The 10805-nt window shown below is 37.9% G+C and overlaps 1 protein-coding gene and 1 long non-coding RNA gene across 2 annotated transcripts; both read right to left on the bottom strand.

The window, feature by feature from the left end:
- Nucleotides 1–2547: 2547 nt before the first annotated feature.
- Nucleotides 2548–6837, bottom strand: LOC121880463. The gene is made up of 3 exons (XM_042387658.1): nt 6099–6837; nt 4974–5159; nt 2548–4079 (listed from the first exon to the last, which is right to left on the bottom strand). Exons 1-3 carry the CDS (start codon nt 6112–6114, stop codon nt 3709–3711), a joined length of 573 nt encoding a protein of 190 aa, XP_042243592.1. The 5' UTR covers nt 6115–6837; the 3' UTR covers nt 2548–3708.
- Nucleotides 6838–9998: 3161 nt separating this feature from the next.
- On the bottom strand, nt 9999–10805 carry LOC121880434. The gene is made up of 2 exons (XR_006091539.1): nt 10706–10805; nt 9999–10059 (listed from the first exon to the last, which is right to left on the bottom strand). It is a non-coding gene; the product is annotated as an uncharacterized LOC121880434 (long non-coding RNA).

Below are 10805 nucleotides of genomic sequence, written 5' to 3'. Positions count from 1 at the left end.
CAAGATTCACATATTATTTCTCAACCTTTTTTTTTTCTTTAAGTAATTTTTGCTCGTTTTATTTTAGTGCTTAATTTTCAATGAAATTTATACATACAGTATATAATATACATACATACATACATACATACATACATACATACATACATACATACATACATACATACACACATACATACAAGAGTCTAAGGGAACCAACTCACTATAAACAATCATTTAATTCCGTGTTAATAAATCCAAGAAAGTGTATAAGTATTTCACTATGACTATATCACCACTGGAGCCAAGGTATCAATATTATATCAGGATGTACCAGTGTATATATTGGTATCGGCCGTCCAACCTTAATTATGAGAGAGAGAGAGAGAGAGAGAGAGAGATTTAACCTAACCTAACCTAACCTAAGACGTCTGGCAGAAAGATGTGTCAGGTCTGTCAGTTTCAGTTATCAGGGTAAATAAAAAATGAAACATGAATCACTTAAAGAATTCATACATGCATTACGCTAAGTCCCACAGGTGATGTAAACAAAATACGATAACATAAATTCCTTGAGTACGATAATTCAGTCTGAGTACAATAATATTACAATACGGAGCTACATTACGGTCACCACGATTGCTTTCATCTTCAACAATAATGTGGTTCTCTGCTGGGGGGGAAATGGTTTGTTCTGTCAGCTCTTAGTTTCTCTTATTATTAGTGACTAGAAAACAATGCAAAAGAAATCAGAATTGCTCTTCAGTCAATAATTTCACTCCCCGTTGCTTTCAGATCGTTGACGAGTCATTATGATTATCGTGCATAATTACCCAAGCAGTGAGTGATCTGCCTGAGGTACGATGAATAACTCTGATCAATGTTTACAGTGAATGTTATGTTGTTCTGCGATTAACAATTGGGGAAAGATGCGCACTAATGCTTGAAATTTGTTAGGATGATAAACAGTCTTCAGTTCTTTCTGGACCGTTTGATCGACTGGGGTGTTTCTTCTCGTCCTGTCTGACTCCTCACTCACACGGTGCTACTGTACTGCATGTGTATTGTTTTAATGCAACAATGATATATAAAAATTTCCCTTACAAATTTAAGCCATCAAAAAAATCTAATTTCATTCGTGAGTTTTATTCGTGTTATCATAATAAGTTAAGAAAAATAATATGATTAGAACGATATCTTTTTTAATCTACAGGGCGAGTCAAGTCTCCATACATAGGCAAAATGATCACTTTATTATACAATCACTTGTAAGTCACTGAATGCACATACGGATGTGTTCCTCCCACTCATGGTGAACGAGCCTTAACAAGTCTGGTGTTGGCGCACACACGCTTCATGAATGTGTTCCTTAAGGTGGTCCGTGTTTTGTATCTTCACCTGGTACACCGTAGCCTTCAAGTGCCCCCACAAGTATAAATCAAGGGGGGGGTGAGGTCTGGGGACCTCGGAGGCCACTCCAAGGGACCACGGTGGCCAATCCAGTGAGCCGGAAACTGCTGATCCAGCCACGCGGATACCGTAATGGGGTGACGCCCCATCTTGCTGAAATGTAATGGTGCCCATATAGAACATATTTTGTGGCTTACAAGTGACTTTATAATAAAGTGATCATTTTGCCTATGTATGGAGACTTGACTCGCTTCGTATTCATGAAAGTCTGAGGACGACTACTCACTACCACAGGCAGTAGCCAAGCTAGGCCCACTAAATCAGCAGCCAACCAAGTTTCTCGAAAATGACAACTCTGTGTTCCTGCTTTCTAGAATCAACCAGGTTGAATTGACAGTAAAAACATGATCTATAACATTACCTTTCACTCAAGAGACACGCGACTTGTGTTTACGTAGCTGCAGAAGTGGGCGAAGCAGAGAGACGCTTTCATTCATGTTCACTCTATCTCACTTTACCCAGCTGGTCGCTCAAACGATGCCTGGCGTACAGTACAGTACCACTAACCACTTATTACTGTATAGGGATTTCGATACTTCCATTATCCTTTGTGAATCTCAGTTAGTGTGTTTTGTAGAAAATTCAGGTATATACCAATATTACTACTACTACTACTACTACTACTACTACTACTTTTTTTTCAAGAGAAAACGTGGCCTCCAGCCTCCCCCAATAGCCACACCTTCGCCGCCATTTTATTACCTTAAAATTAAATATCCTAATACATAAGTAGCTACCCTAGCTTTGTTGAGTTAGTTGAGCCGCAGATCTATGCGGCATTCAGTACTACTACTACTAATGCGGCTGCTGAATAATGGAATAGTAAAAATAACAATGATGATGACAACAATACCATTAATAATAATAACTAACAACAACAACAACAACAACAACAACAACAACAATAATAATAATAATAATAATAATAATAATAATAATAATAACAATAATAATAATAATAAAAATAATAATAATAATAATAATAATAATAATAATAATAATAATAATAATAATAACAATAATAATAACAGGAGGATCACAAAACACATGAACATAGTTATCACTTCAATTACAACAGGTTATATAAAAACACCAAGATTCCTCTGGTTGTTTTAATTACACAACCTCGTCTGTGTACATGAAGACAGAAAGAGTTGTGATAACTGATATAAAGTTATACATTTATTTATCATAAAAACTAATATAATTGTATAAATTTCAAATACAAGGTACTGTAGGTATAAAGCACACACACACACACACACACACACACACACACACACACACACCAAAACTCAGACCATAAATGTAAATATAAAAACAAAAATAAACATCGCATAAAAGACAATTAAACCAAATTTTCAAAGGAAAAGCCGTGACAAACTAAACAAAAGCCGTGACAAACTAAACAAAAGCCGTGACAAACTAAACAAAAGCCGTGACAAACTAAACAAAACAAACAAAATTAATTATTAATCCTACAGGAAGAAGTAATCCAAACATTGTTTACATAATACACCTACTAGATTATTGGAACCTTATTTTATTTTTAGAAGACCAGTGACATTGTCTATTGAATTATGGCCACTATAAAGACGTCCGGATATCCTAAACGTCTCTCAGATCATTACCACCATCCATGTGAGATAGTTAAGTCTGGGTTGGGTTGAGGTTGGTAAGTTAGGTTAGGTTAGGTTAGGTTAGGTTAGGATAAGTTAGGTTAGGTTAGGTTAAGTTTGGTTAGGTTATTTAAAGGCAGGTTAAATTAGGTTTGGATAGGTTATGCTCAGTTAGGTTAACTCAGGTTAGTTAGGTTCTGTTCGTGTAAGTTGGGCCATAATTTATAGGGTTTAAGTTAGGTTAGTTTAGGTTAGGTTAAGTTAGGTTAGGTTAGGTTAGGTTAGTTTTGTTTAGGTTATATTATGTTAGATTAGTCTCAGTTAAATTAAGTTAAGTTAAATTACAATAATTGAATTAAGTTTGGTTACATTAAATTAAGTTAAAGGTACTTCACATTAAGTTATGTTATGTTATATTAAAGTTGAATTAGGTTCTTTTCGATTAAGTTATGTTAAGAGTCTCTTTACACTTCCTAATAATAAATAATAATGTTTCAAGACGTCACACATGGAAGCGTTAACATAAGTTTCCTTCACTTGGCCACTGAGGTGCGTTTGTCTTCATCCAATCAACTTACAGAAACGACTAAAAATTCCCCAAACTAGTCGTGGCTGGCCTGGCCTTGTGCCGTGGTTCTCATCAGCCAGAAATTTTATTCATCGTCAAGTATATGTGTTTGTCGTCATTGGATTCCTCTTTGTTAGTCTTTTCTTGAATCTTGATTTTCAGTTCTGAGAAAATTGTCATGGCGTCTTGTTTGTCGACGTCACTTTTCTTGTGTTTGTCGACGTCACTTTTCTTGTGTTTGCCGACGTCACTTTTCTTGTGTTTGTCATCTTGATTGTCGAAGCTGAGGTTTGTGTATAGATTCACATCGTCTTGCATGTCTAACTTGACTTCTTCGTAGATGTGTTTCTCAGCATCGTCGACTTCTTCGTAAACGTGATGGTCGTTGCTGGTGTTGCAGATGTTGTCATAATGAAGACAAATATGTCCTTTCTTTTGTTTTCCTGCAAGAATTAATCACCATCACATAAATAACCAGTTTAATCTGTAGTACAACTTGATATTATCTCACTGAGTATCTTATCTAGTAATGAATTATTTGGTAGCCGTTATGTGACCCTGAGTTAATAATTCTACTCGTTACTTCATTCAGTCTGAGTCTCAGTAAAAGTTTTGTTTACTAATGAACACAAGATGGCGGTCTACGTGAATATTTTTGGGGTCATTTAGAGAAATACAGTGAAACCTCAATTTAACGGACTATATGGAGAGGAAATTCCGTTATACAGAGCTAGATATGAAACTCTCGTGTGATGTTATAGGTGAATGCTAAGGAAAACAAATGAAGAACTACTAAGATAAGCAAAAAAAATTCATGAGAAATACTTGAAATGCACAGAAAAAAATGAGATACTCTGTTCATATAATTATGGATAGGGGAATAATAACAGCTATATTAATGGACAAAGTTGAGGGTAGGAGGACCAGGGGAAGGTAGAGACTGGGATGGGTGAATTAAATTAAAATCTTCGTACCCAGAGAGAGATACAAAACCTTAGAGGATTGGTAAAAACAGCCTGAGAACATTTAGAGTGGAGGACTGTGGTCGCCAACCCTCAGATATGAGGCTGGTACTCTGATTGGTTGATTGAGGAGACTGTTTGTTGTGTGCAAGGAGTGTGTTTGATATAAACTAGGTGTGAACAAATTTTTTAACGTGAGTGATAAAGTTTACCAATGTTACTCTCTCTCTCTCTCTCTCTCTCTCTCTCTCTCTCTCTCTCTCTCTCTCTCTCTCTCTCTCTTATCCTACCTGCCTGTCCTAATTACCTCTCCTTATTTATTCTTTCTACCTGTTAGTCTCAATCACCCTTTCTCATTATCTCACTATCTCTCACCTGTTTCTGTTAGGAGTTTCTTGTATTTCCGGCTCATGAGGAAGTAGTAGGTAGTACTGACCGCAATAGCCACGATCTGAATCACTACCAGGAACGCCATGATATAGATAACGCAGATAAACAGACGTTGGTTCTCCTCCTGCGTATAGCTCACCGTCGGGCAGGTGGTGGATGGGTAAGATGGTGCTGAAAGTGATAAAAAATTAGCTTTAAAGTAGTAAATTGGTGTTAACTTAGCTTTAAAGTGGTAAATTGGTGTTAACTTAGCTTTATAGTGGTAAATTGGTGTTAACTTAGCTTTATAGTGGTAAATTGGTGTTAACTTAGCTTTAAAGTGGTAAATTGGTGTTAACTTAGCTTTAAAGTGGTAAATTGGTGTTAACTTAGCTTTAAAGTGGTAAAATGGTATTAAGTCTGTGATAAAAGTGGTAATTGGTGTTAACGTCACCTGAAAACCACTTATCCAACACTAACTTCCCCTAGATGAAGCTAAAACAATATTAACTTCTCCTAGATGAAGCTAAAACCACATAAACTTCCCCGAAATGAAGCTAAAACAATATTAACTTCCCCTAGATGAAGCTCAAACAATAGTAATTTCTCCTAGATGAAGCTAAAACAATATTAACTTACCCGAGATGAAGCTCAAACAATAGTAATTTCTCCTAGATGAAGCTAAAACAATATTAACTTACCCGAGATGAAGCTAAAACAATATTTACCATTAACGATTTTTTAGCTCTTGTGGTAATTATTATGTCCCCATTATGGTGACAGGTGTATGTATGTAAGTATATATGTATGTATGTATGTATGTATGTATGTATGTATGTATGTATGTATTGAAAGATATCCTATAGCTAACACAATTAATATTTCACATTACCTCTCTTTTAGTAATGTTTAATTTAAATTATTTCTGAACTATTTCTTGCCCATAAAATATTTCTCGTAATAATAAAACCCCAAATGTAAGAGGTTTAATCTCGTGGATGTAGTGCTGACAGTGGGGAGGATGTTGTCGTGCAGATAATGTAGTCACGGACAACGCCTGATAGCCAGTTACCAAGACTTGTTCAGACTATCACGTCACTTAACTAACACCAAGAAAACTTGTGACCTTACTTATTGAATCAGCCATTGTCGATATCAGGGAGTGTAGAATTAGTATTGACTTAATCCCTCCGTCACCAGATATCGCTGAGGTCTTCCTGTTGGAGTTTTCTGAATTCGTGGCTTCGCGTCGTCCACCAAGGGGTGTGTTTGGTGTCCTCCAGAACGAGCCTTCAAGAGTTGTTCCGGGAGATATTGTAACAGGAACTCACAGTAGGATCCTTCAGGTCATCCACGAGTGTCCTTCGGTACATCCTAAGCGAGGGAAGAGGGTGGGGGGGTGGGGGGGGAGGGGTGCTTCTCCAACACGTTTTTAGTAACAGTATTTGTCTTCACAGTCCTCACACTTTCGGGAAGTTTGTTGCCTTGACAGTTACTTCCGACCACACCCACGAACAATCACCCACAAGGCTCTCTCCCTGTCTCTGTGTGTGGAATCTCTCTTCTAAAACACAGATGAAGACTCTTCCACTACACCTTCTACAGCTACAGGACTTATTATCAACAACACTCCATCTACAGGGTAATTACGATATTTCTGTAACATATCCTACGGTTACAGAATTCATGGTCTGTAACTATACAAAGTCTTCACAACTACAGGAATAGTATTTTGCAAAGTCTCTCTTCTGCAGGATATACGAGATTTTACCGCAATACTTCCTGCAGCTACAGGAGGAGTGATCTATAAAGGCACTTGTCTTTAGGTAACAACTAAGGCTCCTCCACAACGCTCACTACACCAACATTAGTCACGTCTTACTGGGGTTATAGTGACAAGAGTTGACCAACCAAGCATCCTGTTGGTCGACTACATGTAGACAATGGTTCCCTACGTCAGTACTTACACCACTGTTACACTGTACTTGTTTCATAATGGTAAATAATGTAATAGTAACTCTCTGAAGTACTGCCAGGTGATGTGTGTACTGTATAGTATAGGTGTCGTCTACTCACTCAAGTTTGACCAGTAACAATGATCTTGCAAGTTGAATGACGATTTATTTTGGAAAACAACCGGGAGACAATGTTTGATGAGTGGAAGATGATACCCACACTAATACATGTTATGTTTGATGAGTGGAAGATGATACCCACACTAATACATGTTATGCTTGATGAGTGGAAGATGATACCCACACTAATACATGTTATGCTTGATGAGTGGAAGATGATACCCACACTAATACATGTTATGTTTGATGAGTGGAAGATGATACCCACACTAATACATGTTATGCTTGATGAGTGGAAGATGATACCCACACTAATACATGTTATGTTTGATGAGTGGAAGATGATACCCACACTAATACATGTTATGCTTGATGAGTGGAAGATGATACCCACACTAATACATGTTATGCTTGATGAGTGGAAGATGATACCCACACTAATACATGTTATGTTTGATGAGTGGAAGATGATACCCACACTAATACATGTTATGCTTGATGAGTGGAAGATGATACCCACACTAATACATGTTATGCTTGATGAGTGGAAGATGATACCCACACTAATACATGTTATGTTTGATGAGTGGAAGATGATACCCACACTAATACATGTTATGCTTGATGAGTGGAAGATGATACCCACACTAATACATGTTATGCTTGATGAGTGGAAGATGATACCCACATTAATACATGTTATGCTTGATGAGTGGAAGAAGATACCCACACTAATACATGTTATGCTTGATGAGTGGAAGATGAGACCCGCACTAATACAGTAATAATAATAACAAATAATTGTCTTTTTATTAATGGGTGTCACTTTTGTTCACATATAAACTACTATAATATTTGGAGTGTATATTTAATGTGCATATTTAAAGAAACAATTTTCACAATCTCGGTTAATCTTCCTTCATATTGCGGACATTTTAAAGATAGAACGGATGGTGACGTCATACTTCGGGACACAATACCCTGCGTGAGAACCAGAGTTACTCAGCTACAGCGCTAAAACAAAGCACAGAAGCGATTGTGATGTGTTACTTTATACTAAGAAACGTTTTATCTTCCTCTGTGTAAACGTTCGTACTGTATAACACACGTATACGAACTGCCTCTATAACAACAAACTTTTAAATTGAAACATATTACATGTCGTCCACTCAACCAGGGTCGTTAACAGTTGACACCATAGTTCATCTGTTACTTGTTATGTGATGTAGTGAATAATATACCGGCGGTAAAAAAATACTGTAGTTTATTTTGTATACAAGTAAGGTCTCCAGCCAGGTCATAATATTAATGTTATACATATGGAGCCATAAACATACATGATAGTATGAAGTCAGCCTTTATTTATATTATATATACAATAGGGAATATTATCTTGTGTTTAGCTCATTTAGTAAGATCTGTTAACCCTTTGATTAAGGTGACTTAATCTATCGTATATAATGTTTTAATTGTTAGGGTACTCTCAGGGTTGAGTTGTCGTATTTATACACACACACACACACACACATGGCAGGATGTCCATCCAGTCATCTCTGACATTTATCCATGGGTGTGGTCAAGACTTAATGCCAGATGCTAAGTCCTGTGTGTGTGTGTGTGTGTGTGTGTGTGTGTGTGTGTGTGTGTGTGTGTGTGTGTGTGTGTGTGTGTTTATGTTTATGGCTCCATGTGTATAACATTAATATTATGACCTGGCTGGAGACCTTACTTGTATACAAAATAAACTACAGTATATTTTTACCGCCGGTATATTATTCACTACATCACATAACAAGTAACAGATGAACTATGGTGTCAACTGTTAACGACCCTGGTTGAGTGGACGACATGTAATATGTTTCAATTTAAAAGTTTGTTGTTATAGAGGCAGTTCGTATACGTGTGTTATACAGTACGAACGTTTACACAGAGGAAGATAAAACGTTTCTTAGTATAACGTAACACATCACAATCGCTTCTGTGCTTTGTTTCAGCGCTGTAGCTGAGTAACTCTGGTTCTCACGCAGGGTATTGTGTCCCGACTACTTCTAGTTTTTTCTTTTTCTTTTTTGAACGTGGTCTCCAGCCTCCCCCAATAGCCACACCTTCGCCGCCATCTTATTACCTTAAAATTAACTATCCTAATACAAAAGTAGCTACCCTAGCTGTGTTGAGTTAGTTGAGCCGCAGATCTATGCGTCATTCAGTGACTGTTGCCTCGTAGTCAATATCTGCAACTGTTGTCGTCTTTGGGGCCGATGCTCTCGTTCCCCTGAGGCAGAGCAAAGCCGACCTAAGGAGAGAGAAGGACAGTCGACATCTCATCCAGGCTGTAACATAACTTCTGGGCTGCTGCCTCTGTTCGGATGGCACCTCCGCGAGTCTGGCGTAGAAGCATCTTGCATTTCGTCCCATCCCACCGACGTTCTGAGTTCTCTCCTCAAATGCCCTTATCTTGTCGTTCTCGTTCCTCCTGTGTACAGCATCGAGAGCTAAGTTACGGTGACATGCGGCCATGGGATAAAAAATCCTGATGCCGAAGAAGGCTCGCTGTCCCCGCGTCCAGAATCCTCGGGCACTGACGTCAACATGGGATTCGTTGGATGAGTTTAAAGTCTGATGTTGGAAATTCTCACCGTCCAATGGAAGGAGGGTCGGTTCTACTGTGACATCCTGACATATTTCCTTCAACATATTTACAGTGAGATCCCTTACTTCGTCATGCCTCATGCATATGAAGCCCCCTTTCTTGCACACCATGGAGTGATCGACGTCATAGGAAGAGCCACACACGCATTGGGAGGGCAAACCTTCTACTGGCCTACCGTACCTTAGAACATTGGCATCTGTAAATTCTTGTTTATTGAGACTGAAACCATTTGCCCTTATCGGTAACGTAGTTAACAAATAAGTAAACAAAACAATCAATCAAGGAATCAAAGTAAGAGTCAATAAATATCTTTCTTTAACTTTATTTACACACACAACCTTCCTACACGGATGTACCTGATGGTCACCTGTAATTAAAGGGAGATATAAAGAGTTATATTATATTGGGTTAAATCGCTCTGGTGTGTGTGTGTGTGTGTGTGTGTGTGTGTGTGTGTGTGTGTGTGTGTGTGTGTGTGTGTGTGTGTGTGTGTGTGTGTGTGTGTGTGTGTGTGTGTGTGTGTGTACCTGTATATATATCGTAACCTCAGCCATCATACATATTTAACTCTCTTAACATCAACAACATAGATATAGTAAAACCTCTAATTAACGGTCTATATGGAGAGAAAAATCCGTTATATCAAGTGTCCGTTAGATCTGACCCCCTCCTCTACATTGGCCAATATTATAGTGCTGCACTTATGAGAGAATGTAAATGAGGAAATATAAAATGGATTCACTAGATACAGGTGTGAGATAGCCTGAATGGTTGTATTAAAACTAGTATTATCCCCACTAGTTGGAGACCTGACACAACAACAAGAAAGGTCTGTGTTGTTAAAGTACAAATGATATTCGCGCGATCTCCAAGATAAGGCAGTGTGTATATAATTTTCTGAGACAGCCTGTATATAAAACCAACTATTGAATGGCGAACTAAGCTATTTATATCACTGCTAAAAAGTAATAATAATAATAATAATAATAATAATAACTCAGAAACAGTCTTACCCAAGCTTCCCTCATAACAACAGCCGCCACAATAGGCTTACTTCCCATAGCCGCCACCGCCATGGCCGCCACCGCCATAGCCGCCACCTCCGCCACCGCC

The sequence above is a fragment of the Homarus americanus genome, unplaced genomic scaffold, assembly GCF_018991925.1.
Source record: "Homarus americanus isolate GMGI-L3 unplaced genomic scaffold, GMGI_Hamer_2.0 scaffold39541, whole genome shotgun sequence".
NCBI lineage: Eukaryota > Metazoa > Arthropoda > Malacostraca > Decapoda > Nephropidae > Homarus > Homarus americanus.
Note: the sequence above shows the minus strand (reverse complement) of the source record. Positions and strands in the feature narration are given on the sequence as shown.